The following is an 18,271-nucleotide window of genomic DNA, read 5'->3' on the forward strand; positions in this document are numbered from 1 at the left end:
GACTGCAAGTTGGGAATTTCTTGTAGATGCAGTCTTCTGCCGGGATAGGTTGTTGCCCTTTTAAAATGTCACATGGTGCTTCTGGGCTCAGAATGTTAATACACAAAGATTTATCTTTGTCATCCAGCCCCTTCCTGACACAGGCTCAGCAACTGACTTTTCACACCACCACTTGCAGGGAGTGAACCCAGATTAGTTGGCATGCTGAGCCATATTGAAATATAGTATCAGAAACACAGATCCCATCTATACCAGACTTTCTTAATTATGTAGTTTGCCTGCTATGAAGTTATTGTACAATATATATTAACAGCTGCCAGGGTTTGGGGGGTTTTTTTGCAATAGTATAGAAGCAAAAGATTATTCCCAGTATGAATGAATGGTTGTGTAAAGCATAGGAGTTATTTGCCTGCTTTAAATTTATAGTTCCACAGAAGTACCCTGAATTTAATAAACTTGAGAAGGTATAAGAAAATATCGTACAGATGAATCTTATGTAATTTATTAACTCAGTGTGTATTATCAGAAAAGTATGTTTGGAAAATACATATAATTTCACTGCAATAAAAACAAAATCTGCTCAGAAGATTATTACCTGGCTAAAGACCATGCATTTGAGGCAGCAATGAGCGGCTAGTAGTCCTTAAACTAATACATGTGTGCGCTTGTATACACACACACTGTAGAAGTGTATGCCTCAAGATATTAAAAACCAGGCTTCCCTGCTGGGACAAAAATGACTGTTTTATTTGGTTTCACAGTCTACAAACTGAATGTAGCTTATAAATTAAAATGACAACATCAACAAAATCAATATAAATCTAGTAAATCCATCCTCTAGTAAAACTTCTTAGGGAATTTTTCTTGCATAGGAAACATGCCACGGCTATTTTTTAAAAAATATTTAAACCACACAGGCTGAGATAATGTTAACAGTTTACAGAGATCACTGTACAAACAGCTAAATATGTCAAGTTTTTAAAAATCATCTTCATTTCTCCCATTTTAAATTTCAACATAAACATTTTTCAGGATGAGGGAGGGGAATGTCCCCAGCAAAAGAAATGGCAAAGTACTATACAACTAGCAAATATAAAAAAAAATGGACAACATGGGGATAAAAAGGTTCTTAGAGCCAGTCCCAAAGCATAATGTTCTGATATCTGGAAATCCCATTTCATCACTTTTTACTATGCTATGCCATCCTGTCCATTCTAGGGACACATTTGCCCACAATGTTTGCAGCAGCAAATACTAATGAAGGCATCTTAAATAGCAATTGCCAAATTGAGACAGACCAACATGCAGCCCCCACTCACCTTTGTCTGTAGCATAAACATCAAAAGACACAATTCAAAGTCCAAATGAAGTCAGATTTTACTCTCCCCCTACTCCAGAACACACAGGAGTAAAAGAATTTCTCACTTTTGTAACCTCAAACCTAACATTTCTCTTATAGCTGAACAAACAACTGTCTGACCAGATGTTGGCTGTTACATAAATACCAGATATCAGTATGTAATGTACTTGTAGTGTTGCTTCTTGTCCACTTGATACTGAAAAAAGATCTTATCATTAAAAACAGTTTTGATTTTCTTGAAAGCACCAAATCTACATATCTAGAGGAGGAGTGAGGGATGCAACTTGAAGTTTTCACTGCCTTTCACGAGAATATAAAGTTCATGGCATTACAAGCAAATTCCCTCCAAATATGAAAATTAAGTTTCTCTTTCCAGGACAAGGGCTGTTTTGAGTCCATATATCCAGCAGATTATACAAAAAAACAGCCCAATCACAGTGCACGTCTACCAGCCCAAGCTGTCCTCGATACAAAAAAACAGCCTCTTGTTTTGCTTTTGGCTGCATGGAGACTAGGAAATCTATTGCCATGAACAACATTTTCTAAATTTCATTAACCCATCCCTAGACAAATCTGCAAGTTGTTCACAATTGTAAAATTAACAGAGGGGCTCTCCTTAACACACAAATATTAAGAACATACAGCAATGCCGGTAAAGGAGACCTCTACCAATCTGAAAACAAGTAAGTGCTTCTCACTTGCCAAGCATCGTGTCAGAGAAGGCCAGAAGCCTCAATGTGCCCTCAGTTATCACCTAGAAAAAGCCCTGAGAGGCAGCCAAATTTACCATTCCCAGCTTTGAATATTGGTCAGAAATGCATGCTCCAAGACATCATTGTATTTTCTGGCCAACAGGCATGGAGACATCCCCATAAGTAGGGAGAACGAGTGCGCCTGAATTCCTGGAAACCAGCACAGAGGACATTAAGGCATCTGTGTGTACAGTAGTATATAGTAGTAAACTGTAACTCTCCATGGATATGCCAAAGCCAGAGGAATCTCATTATTCCTTGCATCAGTCCTCAGACCTGGAGCACAGGGAAAGCCAAAGTGAAGGATTCCCAAGAACTGCCAGGGAACTCCAAGCTAATTTCGAGACTCCAAGGACGATGATGTTGGACTGCGAACGGTTGACATGAGGTGAGATTTGTACGTCTTGCTCAGGCCTGTCATCCAGAACTTCAGCAGCTTCACATTGTCCTCCTCTGCAGCTCCCAAAATGCTCAGTAGCTTTTGGGTGTCTTCCTTAGGCCTGCTGTCCACTTTGGTGAACTTGAAAAGGACCTTCACTTTACTAACAAAGGCACCCCCCCCCACAAGAAAACCAGAAATTAAAAACAAAAAACATTTTAAGGTTCAAAAACCAAACATTTCAAGGTAACAGCAGCATAAATTATCCTCTCAGAATAAGGAAGAGGAAATACAGATTTCCCTCAGGTTGGTTCACTACACTGAGTATGGCAACTAGTTTCTCCATTCTATGTTAAGAATTAAAAATTGGAACTTGGCATAAACCAGAGTGCTTAAAGAATGAAATCTCTCACGTAGCAAAACGCCAAGGTGGAATTGCATCTTGGAGTTTATCCAGTCAAAAACATTGTCTGCTATTACACCTAACTTGCTAAATGAACTGTGAAATCCTAAGCGCAGTTACACCCTTTGAAGTCCACGGGCTTAGAACAATGCAACTCTGTTTAGGATTGCACTGTTCAAGGTCTGAGAGTTGATAAGGAACCAAAGAACGGTGCAGTCAGTTCTGCCATATCTGAGGAGACCATCACAGAACAGCAGCTCCTCCCCCTTCCCATCCACACTGATCAATATGTTGATTGGATACATGTGATTCTTTGGATTCACACCTCAAGAGATCCTTTCAAACCTGGGTGTCATCTGTCTTTTAAAAGTAATTCCTTTACTTGAGCCTTTTGCCCCTGCATTCTTTCAACATGATCAGTGGAGGGCAGGGGGGAAACGACACGTGCATCTCAGCATTAAAACGTTTTAGAGAAGCAGCCACTTACTTCATCCACTCCTCCTTCAGGCAGATGAGGCATTGGTCCACAACATCCACCGAAAGATTCTGATTCATCAGAGCAGCTTCAATCTTGTTCAAGATGGTGGGGCCAACTGTTTCCCAGAAATGGGGATGGCGGTGGGGGGGTGGGGGTGGAGAGAGACTTTAGCATGTGATGAACAAGTAATTAAGTGTAAGAAAAATTATCCACCCAATTAGCAAGCCCTAAGTATTAACAGAATCCATGTCATCATCCAAATTCTCAACTCGTCAACAATCAATATCAAGTTGCAATCATATAAGATTTTAGCAAGATGGTACCTTACTCCTAAAAAACTAGCTGCCATTTATTCCCACTACTCACCCAATGTTAGAAAGGATGTGGTGAACCAGGATCATATATACACTGTTGGTGGAAATGTCATTATATAGAAGAATTTCGGAAAACAATTTTAAACCAATTTTTTTTGTTAACTGGTTATAAAATACCAATGAAACCCTGAGCTGATATTTTTGGATCAATGGGATGATATAGATAGCCCTCCAATTAGGCGAGACCTCATTGATATTTTTCTAATGGCAGCAAAAAATGCAATAGCACTAAAATGGAAAACACATACTACAACTACAATTACCAGTTGGTATTCTAAAATTTGGGACCACTTTTTAATTGAAAAGATCAATGATGGAATTTACCAAGCGGAACATTTCCCCCAAACAACAATTTTTTTGGAAAAACTGTTTCCTTTTTTTGAGTTCATTTGTACGGAAAATGTACAACCACCAAATAAAATTTATCAAACAATTTTGAATTATCTAAACTAGAGTATATCAGCTCAACCGACCCGAGTTCTCAAAATCATTTCGATAATTTGCAGGACTCAATAATACAATGTAACTATTTATGTTAATATCAAAACAAGATTGTATTAATAGCATATCTTATCTTGTAAGCATATTTTGTTATTTATAATTAAAATAAATATGATTTTTTTAAAAAAAGAAAGAAAACATGTTATCACAGTAAGCTCAATGGGTGGCCATTTCTTTAAATTAGGCACAGATTGCTACCAGTCTCTCTGCCACAAGTTGCCCTGGAGATTCACTACAATCCCCACGGACTGCTCTCGCTTCAGTAGTTCTGGGACAGTTTGCATTAAACAAGCATACTGGATGTGACGGTGTTGCAAACGAAGCAAGCCATGGGGGCAGGAATGCTATTTACATGGACTACCACATTTCATTAGATGAATTAATTAGATCCATCAACTAAACAGGTAGCAGATTTTTCAATGCTATTTTTTTAAAGACAGATGTTCATTAAAATGGCAAGTGGTACACAGGCTTCCTAGAAGCGTGAAGAGGAGGAATGAACCTAAGTATGCTTTTTTTATTCTTAAGAGCTATATCTAAAATAGGTATTAACTCCTGATTGATGGCTTTTCCTATATGAACACATGAAGCTGCTTTATACTGAATCAGACCATTGTTCCATCAAGTATTGTCTACTCAGGCTATTATATGGGTCAGACCAACAGTATTATCCAGAAACAGGCCGCAGCTCCCAGGAAGAAAACTGTTTATCCCCACCTAACACTATCCAATATTCGATGCCAGGGAGCCTTCTGCGTTGCAAAACACATGCTCTACTCATCCTCACAGATTGCAGACTTGCTTGTTTTAGTACACACTGACCATTCACACAGCATGCTGTACCATCAGCTGAACAGCAAACTAGGTTACCTTCATGCAACCCCAGACAATAAATACCTCTCCTCTTTCTATGCACATAGCCAAAATGGTTAATAGGAGTGGATGAGATAACTTTCTTCCCCAAAACTATCGCTGCTACCAAACAAAACTATGAGTCTACCAAATGAAACATGTTTCCGCGATGGCTGAGCACACTGCTTACCTCTGTCCGTCCCCACAGGGCTCCCACTGGTGACCACAAATTCATACTTGCTAAGTGGCTGCTCGTCATCAAACAACACAGGGTACAGGCTGGAACGGGTGGCAGTGCGGACATCCACGAGGACAGCAAATTCTAGATCAAGAGCCACAGGCGCAGAGACCCAGTACAATTATTGCATTTTTTCAGACATAGTAATTTGTAAAGTAACCCTCAAGACACAGTCCATTCCAAAGTCAGTCCTATGATACGGAACATATCCCCATGTGCCACACATCCCCAGGTACCAGGTACAGACGGGGCAGGTGCCAGCCTTAGAAACTTCCAGGAGGTGCTGTTAAGTTCTTATTCACCAGAACTTTTAACAGGAGGTAAAAAGTTGCAGGCATTTTGTTAGGTGTGTGTGTGGGGGGGGGAGTTATTTTCATGTTGCTCTGCAGTAGAAGAATGAGATTTAAGTCCAGCAGCACTTTAAAGACCAACAAGATTTCCAGGGTATGGAGCTTTCCAGAGTCAGAGCTCCCTTCATCAGATACTGCCTGAGTTCTATGGTTATTTGATGTTTCTAATTAGATATCGTAAACTACCCTGAGCCATGGGAGCCGGGGTAGGAAGCGAGATATAAATGTTTTTAATAAATATAAATAAATATCAGAGGAAGATTGTAGGCAGCTATGTTGTTCTGTTAGTGATCAACAGGTGCAGTGAAAAGATCTTTATGACAGGACGCAACAAACTGTCACCAAGTATTAATGAGAAAGGTTTCAAGTCCCACAGGGGGGAAGCACAAAAATCTTAAAATGTGTAGGAAACTAGAAGGTATTGTAGATTCATCAGATTGCACCGTTATGAGTGAAAAACTGGGTTTAAGGTGCACCGAAAGCTATATGTGAGCTCCAGCTGTAACTACCATGTTTTTTCTTTGGCTCTCTGCCTCAGAAGGGACCCCTGTGTTTAAATTTGCGCTGGTGGGGTGGGATCCAATTTAACTGGTGGCTTTCATATTTCCAGACAAAATGGCTATTTTTGCCTCTGTCTACATTTTGAAACTTCTTTTATTTAGACATTAACATCCCACTCCCCTGCTTTCAACAGGGACCTCAAAGCAGCTGATCTGACACTCCAATCATTACCCCATGCCAGCAAGCAAGGGAATAGAACGTGTCACTATATTTTCCCTCCTGGGCCAGCAGAAACAGCACTTCAGCCTTTGAGAGTTCTCCGCAGAAGGGAGCAAAACCCATCATAAAGTGTGAGTGAAGAAGTACACCCTGGACCAATGAGTGCCGCTCTTACCGGATGATAGAATATGTGGTGGGACTGGTACTTGAGGACTGAGCCCTAGGAAGTTACACCGATAAGCTTCCTCATATTTGTCACTGTAGAGGATGATCCGAACACAACCAACGGGAAGCATGGTCTGGGAGAGAAAACAGGACATGTGAGAAGGGCAGCAAGGCCTGTCCCTGCTCGCCTTCTATGAAATCACAGCAGCTCAGCCAACGGTTGTCAGAGGCCTCGCTGCCCTTTGCAAGTTCCTTGAGGGGTCCTGGGGAGGGAGCAGCCAGTCCTACCCGTAGAACATCAAACGCAGACTGGACAAGATCTAGATCCCGTGCTTTCCAGATGACTTGATTCCCCATGAGCACGTGCCATGCCAGCATGTGAAAAGCTGATGCCCCCAGCACCTAAAGAAAAAACAAAGTGACATCCTAAGTATTATCTGTGTTTCTCTCCCCCGCCCCCGGCAACCCCTCACCAATTTTCATTGATCAACAACAGTTTGTTCAGCTATAATTTGGGGGGGGGGTACTTGAACCCTAGGGCAACTCTAGCAAGAGGTTTTCCCAGTTATGCTGATCAGGGAGCCAGAAAAAGATGGTGTAAAGGCCCATTTACAGAGACATGTGGGCTGTGACTATATATGGCCTCACCCTTCAGAAAGCCACACAATTTGTCCGCTTAGAACCACACTTAAAACTTTAATTCTTAAATTATCTCTCACAAATCTGAGTTGCTATTTTAGGCTCAATGGATACCACAGCTCATCAAGATCCTCCCACAGATGCTGAGCATTAGCACGATATCAGAGAATGTTAAACAAAGGTGAAACCCTAAAACATAATCCGTACCAACTTCACATTCTACTTCAAAAGGTTTATAGCTATACGGAAGCACAACAATTTCAATAGATTAGATCAGCAATGGGGATGAAAGGGAAAATGCTAGGAGCCTGTGCTCACTCCAGTAAAGTTCAAATTATCTCCCAGCAAGGGGCCCTGATCCTCTACCTGTCTCAAGTGCCGGAGGGACCGGAAAACAGACTGGTTCCTAGCTGCTCCGTTCCAGCTACCACAATCCAACATCAGAGAAGAATCGGTTGGGCTCTTGATCAGTCTGCAGCCTTCCCCAATTCCTGCCTGGCTGGAAGGTTTCCCGTCTTCCTCCTCAGAAATATCCCAGCCTTCAGATTCTTCCTCAAGATCTCAAAAAAGGGGAAAGATAATCGCAAACTCAGTGTAAGCCAAGGAAATTCTGGTTCCATGTTCCACCTGGGGGATAGCAGAACCCTACTTGGGATATTTCTCCTCAAGAGACAAAAAGGCACTGGGGCTCAGACAACACACAACTGTGGGCCATGAATACACAACATGGCACATTAGATGCTCTCCTTCCCTCAACAGCTCACCAAATTCTCCCTCACTGCCCCAAGGTCTGCAATGGCCTTCTACAGAAAGCTTCCTGCCTCAACCTTCAAATCCCATCTCAAAACCTGTCTCTGGCCTGACTCCTCCATTCCGCTCCCTGGTTGAAATTAAGCCTAAGCAGGCATGACCTTGGAATGAATGTAGAAGAGCCCTATTGGATCAGACCAGGAGTCCATCTAGTCCAACACCCCATTGCACACAGTGGCTTACCAGTTGCCCTGGAGGGGGAGGCAACAAACAGGGCAGAGGCGCCAAGACCTTCTCTTGATGTTGCCTTTTATCACTGGAATTCAGAGGTTGACTGCCTCTGTATATGGAGATTTCCCTTCATCATCACTGCAAGTAACCATTGATGGACCTCTGCTCCACAAATCTGTCTAATCCCCTTTTCAAGCCATCTATGCTCATAGCTGTCAATACTTCTACTGGAAGCAAATTCCACAGTTTAATTACCCATTGAGTAAAGTACTATTTCCTTTCTTCTGCCTTGAACCTGCTTCCCATCAACTTCACTGGGTGCCCCTAAGATCTGGTATTAGATGGAGAAAAAACTTCCTCTATCTACTTTCTCCACCTCTGCATCATTTTATAAACTCTATCACATCCCCTATAACTATTTTCTGAACTGAATAACTCCACACTCCAGAGCCTTTCCCCCTAAGAAAGATGCTCTAACTCCTTGTTCGTCTTGCTTGCCTTCTTTTGGATTTTTTTTTCCATCTCTGCAATATCCTTTTTGAGATAATGTCTAGAATACTTTTTATTTTATTGATAAGTTTAAAATCCCAATTAAAAAGGAAAGAGAAAAGAGAAAGAAAAATAAAGGAGAAAAAGAGAACAAAATTAAAGGAAAAAACAAAGAAAAATAATAAATCATTTCTATTTTTCTCTACAACACCTATCATATATTTACAAACAGGTATAAGTTTTGATGCCTTCAAAATTTACCTTTTCAATACTGCCCCCCTTCTATTTAGCTTTCTCAAATTCATCTTCTTAGAAATCAAACCTACAAATCATCAGTTCATTTTTTCTCGTCTCGCACATAGAGTCAATAAGAGGTTTCCAGTTTACTATAAAAGTAAATGTTTTATCTCTAATCAGAGCTGTAAGTTTAGCCATCTCCACTAACTCCATCATTTTCAGAATCCAGTCATCCATTAAAGGCAGTGGTGTACTTTTCCATTTTTGCCTATATAAAAGCCTAGCCACCACTGTCATATACAAAAATAGGATACCATGTTTATTTTCCAACTGTTTGTCCCAAAAGAAGGCTTCTGGTTTAAGTTGTATATTGATCTTCAAAATTTTCTGTATTATCAAATGAATTTGTGACCAATTTTTTTTTTGCTTTAAGACAAGTCCACCAAAGGTGATAAAATATTCCTTCATGTTGCTCACATTTCCAGCATTTGTTTGACATACCTTTACCCATTTTTGCTAATTTATCTGTAGACATATACCATCGATACATCATTTTATAAAAGTTTTCTTTAAGTGTGGAACTCAAAAGTAAATTTGAGCCCCTTCTCCCACATATTTTCCCACTGGTCCATTTGTATATTATACCCAAAATTTGTAGCCCATTTTATCATACAGCCTTTCACACCTTCTTCTTCTGTATCAAATTTCAATAGAAGTTTATACATTTTGAAAATGACATGTTCATCATTTGTACAAAGCTCTTTTCAAACTCTTGTCTTTTCATAATCAAATCTTTTTGAGGTATGACAAAAACAAGCCACACACAACCATTCCAATAACTGACCGTTTACTACCAATCCCTTTCCTAACAATAGCAATCATAGAGCTTGCCTGTCTCACTGCTACCACACACTGAGCCAACTTTCTCTGTTCCCTTGCCTCAGTATTGTAGACAGGGCCGGCTCCAGTGTTTCTGGTGCCTGAGGCAAGATACCTGCTCGCTGCTGTGCTACCCAGCTCGCCAGGAGCCAAGCTAGGCAGGAGTGGCGAAGGGGCGAGCAGGGTGGCCCGCTTCCCCACTCGTCTCCCTGCTCGCTGTTGTGCCACAGCGGCACCCGGCTCGCCAGGACCTGAGCCGAGGCGAGCAGCAGCGGCAAAGGGGCGGAGAGACGAGCAGGGACGGCACCTCCTTCTAAGTTCAGCGCTCGCGGCAGCTGCCCCCACTGCCTCAATGGACGCGCTGGCGCTGATTGTAGATTGTAAGCTACTCAGGGCAGAGTTTTGGTCTTCTGTGAAATGTACACAAGGTGCTTTACAACAACCACTGCGAAAAGCACCCTCCTCCTACATCTAAAACCAGCCTTGTGACCCAAGTGAGAAGTCCTTTGAATAGGTGATAGGAAAAGAAACAGATGAGTGAGAGGGCAGGGGGAGTGACTTCCCTGCTCAAGAGCTTGAATCCTACCTGCTAGCTTTTCCATCTGAACAAGTGTGTCCTCGGTAGGGGCACCCTCCAGCAGTTTCTCCGTGAGACGGCTTCCGCAAGCCTTTAGGAGCCTGGGAATATTAAAGGAACTCTCAACAATCAGGACAGTGGCCACCAAAACGTGAAGATGCATTCATGCCCTCCATCTCACCCAAGCAGAGATTTATGCGTAAGTTACAGCAAATATACGACACCTGGTGCATCAGTTTGTGAACATCCAGAACCTCAACATTAAGAATATCAGAACAGCCCTCTAGGGGCAGACCAATGGGCCACCCAGCCCAGCACCCTGTTCTCAGCAGTGGCCAGTCAGATGCCATGGGGAAGCCCCCACACAGGGCTTGCAGAGAGCGACTCGTCACCTGGCAATTGCTTCCCAGCTTCTGACAATCAGAGGCGTTCTGCTGATGGACCACGATCACAGTTCCTAGTTAACAATAAATCGTTTCTCTATACATCTGCTCAGGCTTCTTTTAAATCCATTTAAGCAAGCAGACATCACCAGATATGGTGGCAGCAATTCCACAAGCCCTGAATCGACTGTCAGCCACTTTCACGCAGTGCCCCTGGTTCCTAGTATCATGGCAGAAAAGTTTTCATCCACTTTCTTCACACCATGCATAATGTTTTAGGGCCCTTATCGTGTCGCTCCCTAAACTGCCTTTTTCTCCTAACCTAAACTAAAAAGCTCTCGAGAGGTGTCAGCTTTGCTTCATAAAGCTGGCACAAAACACCCCTGTGTAAATGTGTGACTTACTGTGAGACCACTATTTGTGTCACATCCTAATAAAGGACTTGCAACCAGCATCAGCCTTTTAATCTATAAACAAGCCTTATGGATTATTAACCCACATGTAAATTCTCAATCATTTATTTATTTATTAATTTCATTTCTCTCCTGCCTTTCTCCCCAATGGGGACCCAAAGCAGCTAATATCATTCTCTTCTCCTCCATTTTGGCCTCACAACAACTCTGTGAGGTAGGTTAGGCTGAGATTGTGTGACTGGCCAAGGTTACCCAGCAAGCTTCCATGGCAGAGTGGAGATTCGAACCTGGGTCTCCCAGACCTGAGTTCAAATCTTGAAGTACTCCACCACACTGGCTCTTTAGATAATGATCCGTTATATCCTTCCTGTCGTAATGTTGCGCTGTATATTTTCAGTTAAGCAAATGGGGCTCTCTTATACTGGCTTTTTGTTGATCCAAATTCTGTTGATGTTTTGCTCTTTAATTTTAAAAAGGTGACTGACCCTCCCTGTCTAGAGGAAGAATTTGGTAATATGGCATTACAGTTAACGCAGCTTCTTAAATCAATGAATTCACAATCAGCAATTCAGCTGAAGATCAGCCTTCCACCCAAACCTGCTTAGCCACCCTATCAAATCCACAGATACCCCAAATGTTCACAAGCATCTCTCCCTTAAGATCGCATTACCATGCGAAGGAAGTATGGAGACAAGCCCACAGGTTTTCATCGTTGGTCAGTGAGGTGAGTGAACGAGCTGCGTTGCCGTTCCTCTGGTGCAGAAAAGGAGTGAAGGCTGTATTCATGCGCTGGGCCCGCTGCGGACAGCCATACTGCTCCGCTTCAAAAACCTGCATTGCAAACAAGTGATAGTAAAAAGAGACCTACTTCAAGCTCCCTCGATCTGGATCAAGGTTTAAAGCAAATTCAAAATCAGAAGTGTTTCCAGAGAGACCCAGTGCCTCTCTCACAAAGAAAGGAGACAAGAGGATGCAAAAAGTCCCAAGGACTATGCAGAAGATGCTATTTTTAAAAAATTATGTAATTTATACCCTGCCTTTTCCCCCAATGGATATTTAAAACACCTTACAGTGCTCTCTTCTCCATTATATCCTCACGACTACCTGTGAGGTAGGTTAGGGTGAGGCCCAAGGTCATGCTTCAAACTGCCATGACCAAGTGGGGATTTGAACCTAAGTCTCCATGATTCTGGTCCAACGCTCTAACCAACCTTTGCCCATCTCTCCAATTGCTATCCCAAGCCCCTAGCCCTGGCCAAGACTGCTCTCCACAGAAAGAGGCTATCCTTGTTAATGCGACACAAGATCCGGTTTTTGTTTTGGTGCAACAAACTAACATGTTTACTGGGGCAGGCAGTTTTGTGAACATGAATCCATCAGATGCATTGAGAATTACCTTGGTTGGCGGGTGTCTGGAGAATCTAGCACATTTTTATCTTGCTCTTCTTTCAAAGCAGCTCAGGGCAGCTCACACAGTTCTCTCTCCTCCATTTATCCTCACAACAATCCTGTGAGGTTGGTTAGGTTGAGAGGGAGTGACTGGCCCCAGGTCTCCCAGCAAGCTTCCATAGCCAAGTGGTGTTCTGAACCCAGGTCTCCCAGACTTATTTGCTTAATTTATATCCCACTTTTTCCCCCAATGGAGATTAAGACATTGAGTCTTAATCTGACTCTATCCACTACACATCACTGAATCTACACAAATGTATTCTGTATACCATATTGACAAACACACACACACCCCAACTGATCAAGAGGAGTTAGCCGTGTTAGTCTGTAGTTGCAAAATAGTGAAGAGTCCAGTAGCACCTTTAAGACTAACCAACTTTATTGCAGCATAAGGTTTCGAGAACTACAGCTCTTCATGCAGATGCTTATATAAAGTTGGCTAGTCTTAAAGGTGCTACTAGACTCTTTACTATATTACATCCCAACTGGTACATTCAAGTTTCTGACTCTTCCGCCTTTTAAGGAGGCACCTAGAAAATCTTGCTACTTCCTAAATGTTGTGTGCGTGTGGGGGGGGGGGGACACAACACTCCTAATACCCCATCTGTTATGCCTCTGTATATTTTATCAGCAGTTGCTGAACTGAGAGCTCTCTCCAATAATCAGCCATCCAAGATACAAAACTGGCAAAAAATTTATGAGCACCAGGGTAATGCCACTGTTCTTTCCACATGAATTAGAACCCAGGTCTCCCAGGTCCTAGTCCAACACTATATCACCTCCACACAAACATATATCATCTCAAAAAAATCCTGAAAGGTGCATTCAGAAGTTTGGGAGTTCTATTCCATTTTGCCGGAATTCCATCATTCAGTTACAGTTTGGGACTCGATTAGCAATGAAGATTTGGGGTAAGGATCTTTTAGATCAAGTAGGCAAATATTTCCCAGATCTAAGCGAACAGATGCCAGCAAAGACTCCTCTTTGCCTGAGATCAACTGCTAACTAAAAGTCAACCACATGGAACAGTTGTCTGACTCGGTGTAAGGCGGCTTCTGTGATATATGGCCAATTTCACTGGTGGGAGGGGGAGTGTTGAACTGATGCAACACTAAATGAGCATTGCAGCCTTGGCCATGCCAGCCCTATCACTCCCACGTGCACCCCTCACCTTCAGCGCTTTGCCCTGCAGTTCATCAATGATCCCTCGGATCTTGCCCAGAAGGAATGGCCAGGAATTGATGAGGTAGATGCGGTCCATCATTACGGTGATGATACTGTACCAACGTTGGAAGCCTCGGGCCAGGCTGTCTTTGATGAAAAAAGTGTGGCTGAACACAAAGCCATGCTGCTCGTCGCCAAAGAAGATGGGGCCTTCGCGGCCTGGACACACCTTGCAAGGAAGGGCAAGAGAACAAGGAAATGAATGTAGAAGGCCTGGTGGTAGAATATCTGCTTTGCGTGATGTAGGTCTCCACTTTGATACCTGGCATCTCCAAATCAGGCAGGAGGTGACTGGAAAGACTTCAACCAGAGATAACAGACAGTCATGGCCAGTCAGAGCAGATAAAACTGACCCTGATAGATTAAAGGCCTGACTCAGCAAAAGACCTTTTTTGTGCTGTGTTATGCTGCGGCTGGGTTTTTAGTGTCTGGTTTTAATTAAATGACCTTTAAGACATTCTACATTTTTATTATGTTGTCTTTTTTAAGCTGCCTCAGGCTGCTGCCTGGAGAGGCTGCACAGAAATTTTTCCAACCCAATCCATAATCTTTATGGGATTAAATTTTTTTCTCACAAAAACAAGCATCACATGCTCCTTTGACTAGTTTACAATGCAAGCCTCAGAAGATCCACTCAAAATCCTAGTCAGGTCAATTCAAGGAGACTGTGTCCCAAGAAAGCATTTGTGAGATTTTACTACCAGACATAGGCACTGAGGGTCAGGAACCTCTCGAGGCCCACAGACCACAATGACTGGACAATCTCCCATTTGGTTGTTGTGGATTTTCCAGGCTGTATGGCCGTGGTCTTGGCATTGTAGTTCCTGACATTTCGCCAGCAGCTGTGACTGGCATCTTCAGAGGTGTAGCACCAAAAGACTGTCTTTTGGTGCTATACCTCTGAAGATGCCAGTCACAGCTGCTGGCGAAATGTCAGGAACTACAATGCCAAGACCATGGCTATACAGCCCGGAAAATCCACAACAACCAGCATTCTCTGGCCGTGAAAGCCTTCGACAATAAAATCTCCCATTTCCCAGTGATGTATGAGAGTTGGGGGGGGGGGGATGGATAAAGAAGACCATCAGAGCTCCAAGAAGACTGCATACCCTAATGCTTCCACTGAGAAATGAGAGATCACCCTAGATCATCCTTTTGCCGTTGCAGCGAACATGGGTGCAATCTCACATCCATGCTTGGAAGCGTTCAAGAGATAGCACAGCCTTAATTCCTTGGGGCTCCATTTAGACCCACCAGCACCAGTGAGGCTTAGCAGAGTGCAAAGTATTGGGGAGGCGGGTTCAAAACAGATTCCTGGTGGCTTACCTCACAGCTGAGGCTGCGTACACAGGCCTGGCGTACGATGCTGAAGAGCTGTGGATGGTTTGGGTGCTGGTGACTGACGTATTTGATGGAGGTCTCTTTGTCATGGCTAACATAGCCCGGGTGCCCCGCTGGAAGAGAACGGCACCCCTAGATCGGGGACAGAGAGGAGCAGAGTGAAGGTAATTTGCCATCAGAATTCCGGGGATAAAATAACATCGTTCAGAAAGGGAAAATAACACCTATCGATCGTTTCAGGATAAAAGCAAAATCCTGAGCAAAGAAGACCTTTAAGGCAAGCTAGAGCGATGCTACATCCTTTTCATACAAGCTAACATACACTGAGGGCCCATCGCTCAATAGCAGAGTGACTGCTTAGCAGGCAGAAAAGCCTAGGTTCAATCCTAGTATCTCCAGTAAAGAATCTCAGGCAGCTGTGGAGAAAGAACTACTGCCAGGGTGAGGAGGACAGGCCCAAATTCTAATGCCGGCAGTTTCATATGAGCGTATTTGGTAGTTAGCATGTTTGACTAGTGTGCAGACGTGAGTTCAAATCTCCCACTTTGCCGCTAAAGTCATCAGCCTAGCCTACCTCACAAGGCAGTTGTGACTTGTGAGATTTAAATGGAAGAGGGGAGGATAAAGTATGGTCTCCTCAGCTCCTCCAAAGGAAGGACAGGATGTTTTAAAAAGTGATTTCCCTATATCTATTTACAAAACCAAAGCCAGCTTAGGATAGCCATTTAGAGTCCTTAGAGAAAAAGACAAATTAGTCAAGCATTTACAGAAACAGGATTTTACTACTACTTCTTCAAAACAAAAGGGCTTACTTGCCTCACACATATCTGACTTCTTTGGTCCCGGGCTGCTTGAGTCTGCACTGGCACCCTCCGCTGGGCTGTGTGACCGAATCCGGCTACTCATTTGAATGCCCCCTTCCTCCTCTTCTGGCTGCTCGCTCTGCCCGGGGCTATCCCCATTCCCTGTGCCCTGCGGAAGGGGGGCGTGCAGGACTTCCGTGCAGAAGAGGGTACGCGGGCCATGCAGCTCACAGAAATGGCAGAGGACCACTATAGCATTCATCGCAGCTCACTCCTTGCCTCTGAAAAGAGCAGCAGGTGCCACAAAACAGCCACGATGCCTTCCAGGGCCTTTCTTCCTTCTGCTTTGGGAGCAAATCTAGGTCCAAAGGTCCCTTAAAAATACATTTTATATTTGTTCGAAGAAACATCAACACATATGTTCATAAGTAAACAACTGTATCTAGTGCTACATGAACATTAGAATGCAACATTCTTTGGGCAGACATAGGAAAGGTACAAATCCTGCCATTTTCTCAAGGTGCTTTCCCAAAGATTATTAATAAAGATGTAGAGAGCGAGTGGCATGACTTTAGATATATTAAGATGAGTGATCTTTAAGAGGGAGATCTGGGACACCCAAAACAGCCCCACTATGAATCCCCGCTATGCCAAGGAAGTTGCTGGATGACCTTGGACCAGTCACATCTTCTCATCCTAACCTACCTGGTAGGGTTTTTGCAAGGATAAAGTAGAAGGGAGAAGAACTATATGGCTCAGCGGCAGAACATTCAGAAGGTCCCAGGTTCAATCCCCAGCATCTCCAGTTAAAAGGATCAGGCAGGAGGTGATGTGAAAAGGCCTCTGCCTGAGACCCTGGACAGCCACTGCCAGTCAGAGGAGACAAGACTGACCTTGATGGACAAAGGATCTGACTCACTAGAAGGCAGATCATGGGTGTCCCCAATGCTGAATCCCACCCCCAAACCTCAAACCAACAAGGTTCCTTCAGGGATTCACCCTGCCACCACTACCTGCTATCCTTTTTCAGCCCACCTTCTTGTACTGCACCACCCTCCTGCAGCCACAAAGCACCTTAGTTATTCCAGGTTTGCAACACTGCCCCTGCATGCAATGCTACTGCCAACCTGATCTGAGCAACCCTAATAAAAACTGAAGGGTGGCCGGTTCTATTTATTTAAAGTCCGCCTTTCTCGCTGGGACCCAAGGCAGATTACATAGAGGAAATCAATATGATCAACAGGATTGGACTTAAATAAAACCCCACTAAAGGGGGGGGGGGGGCTGGTTCCTTATTCATCCCTCCAGATGGGATGCATCATCATCCTATTGACTGCATTGATTTAGATTGTGTGGTCCTCCTTGAACTTCAGCAAGAAAGGTGGTCTATATATATATGTTGGATCTACTGCCCGATATATGCTGAAAGACACTCGCAGGCGCCTAAGACAAGACACCATCCTAGCCAGAAGTGCCCCCTCCTGCCCTCCTTACCTTTGCCTCACCTTCCAGGTTCCCTGCCAGCTGCCAGTCCCTGCTGAGGTCGCCCTCCCTGGAAGAGGGTCTCCGAGCGGTTGACTCGCCTTTCCCTTTTGCACATGCGCACCGTCCACGGTTGTGTTCCAACCCAGAGCGCCTGACACTGACTGAGTCGGCGACACCATTCAGTGTCCCCGGAGGGGGAAGTTAAAGAGCGTTCGCTGCTTTTTTACGCAGCCTCGCGGGGTATAACACTAAAAAACACATGGTATTAGAGATACAAAGGGAGTAAAATGTAATTCCCAAAACTTCATCGGTAATTTTCCCACCCCTTCACAAACTCTGCGATTCTCTCTCCCCTAGGATCTGTAAATAGTTCAGCCTAAGGGGAACCGAAGCAACAAGGAATGGGCAAGACCATCTCTAAAACGGGGGGTAAACATTGATTTCTTCGCAAGGTATGTGTTGCATGCAGACCGAGGCAGGTAAAAGTACACCGTTAGGTAGAACTCAGCGACTGAAAAGGAGGCGATGAGCTTGAAAGACGAGCCATACCGCAACGGGCAGCGCCTTTCGGCTTTTTTCTTGCTTTTGTTCCACCCCTTCTAGAGAAATGGTTCGAGCCATCCAGTCCTATGACCGTCATGTGATAGAAAAACCCGTGGTGTTGAAACGAGTAACAAAGATGGAAGGGAGAGGCGGAGCCGGGATGTAAATTGCAATGGGAGTGTTAAGTGAAGATGGGCACTATTTGGGGCATGGTAAGAAAGGGGGCAGGGTAGGCAAGTCGGTCAGCAAAATCTGA

At 43.7% G+C, this 18,271-nt stretch overlaps 1 protein-coding gene across 2 annotated transcripts; it reads right to left on the reverse strand.

The window, feature by feature from the left end:
* Positions 1–475: 475 nt before the first annotated feature.
* On the reverse strand, positions 476–17,586 carry FLCN (folliculin). 2 transcript variants are annotated; one of them, XM_054993278.1, is made up of 12 exons: positions 17,493–17,586; positions 16,001–16,361; positions 15,170–15,316; positions 13,791–14,012; positions 11,841–12,001; positions 10,384–10,475; positions 7,578–7,771; positions 6,861–6,974; positions 6,583–6,706; positions 5,290–5,421; positions 3,382–3,487; positions 476–2,654 (listed from the first exon to the last, which is right to left on the reverse strand). In XM_054993278.1, the coding sequence occupies exons 2-12, from the start codon at positions 16,247–16,249 to the stop codon at positions 2,447–2,449; spliced, it is 1,749 nt and encodes a 582-aa protein (XP_054849253.1). In that variant the 5' UTR covers positions 16,250–16,361; positions 17,493–17,586; the 3' UTR covers positions 476–2,446. The 2 variants fall into 2 exon arrangements, with proteins under 2 accessions (XP_054849253.1, XP_054849252.1); XM_054993277.1 differs by having other exon boundaries at positions 17,482–17,586.
* Positions 17,587–18,271: the final 685 nt, after the last annotated feature.

This window comes from Eublepharis macularius, chromosome 12 (genome assembly GCF_028583425.1).
Source record: "Eublepharis macularius isolate TG4126 chromosome 12, MPM_Emac_v1.0, whole genome shotgun sequence".
Lineage (NCBI taxonomy): Eukaryota > Metazoa > Chordata > Lepidosauria > Squamata > Eublepharidae > Eublepharis > Eublepharis macularius.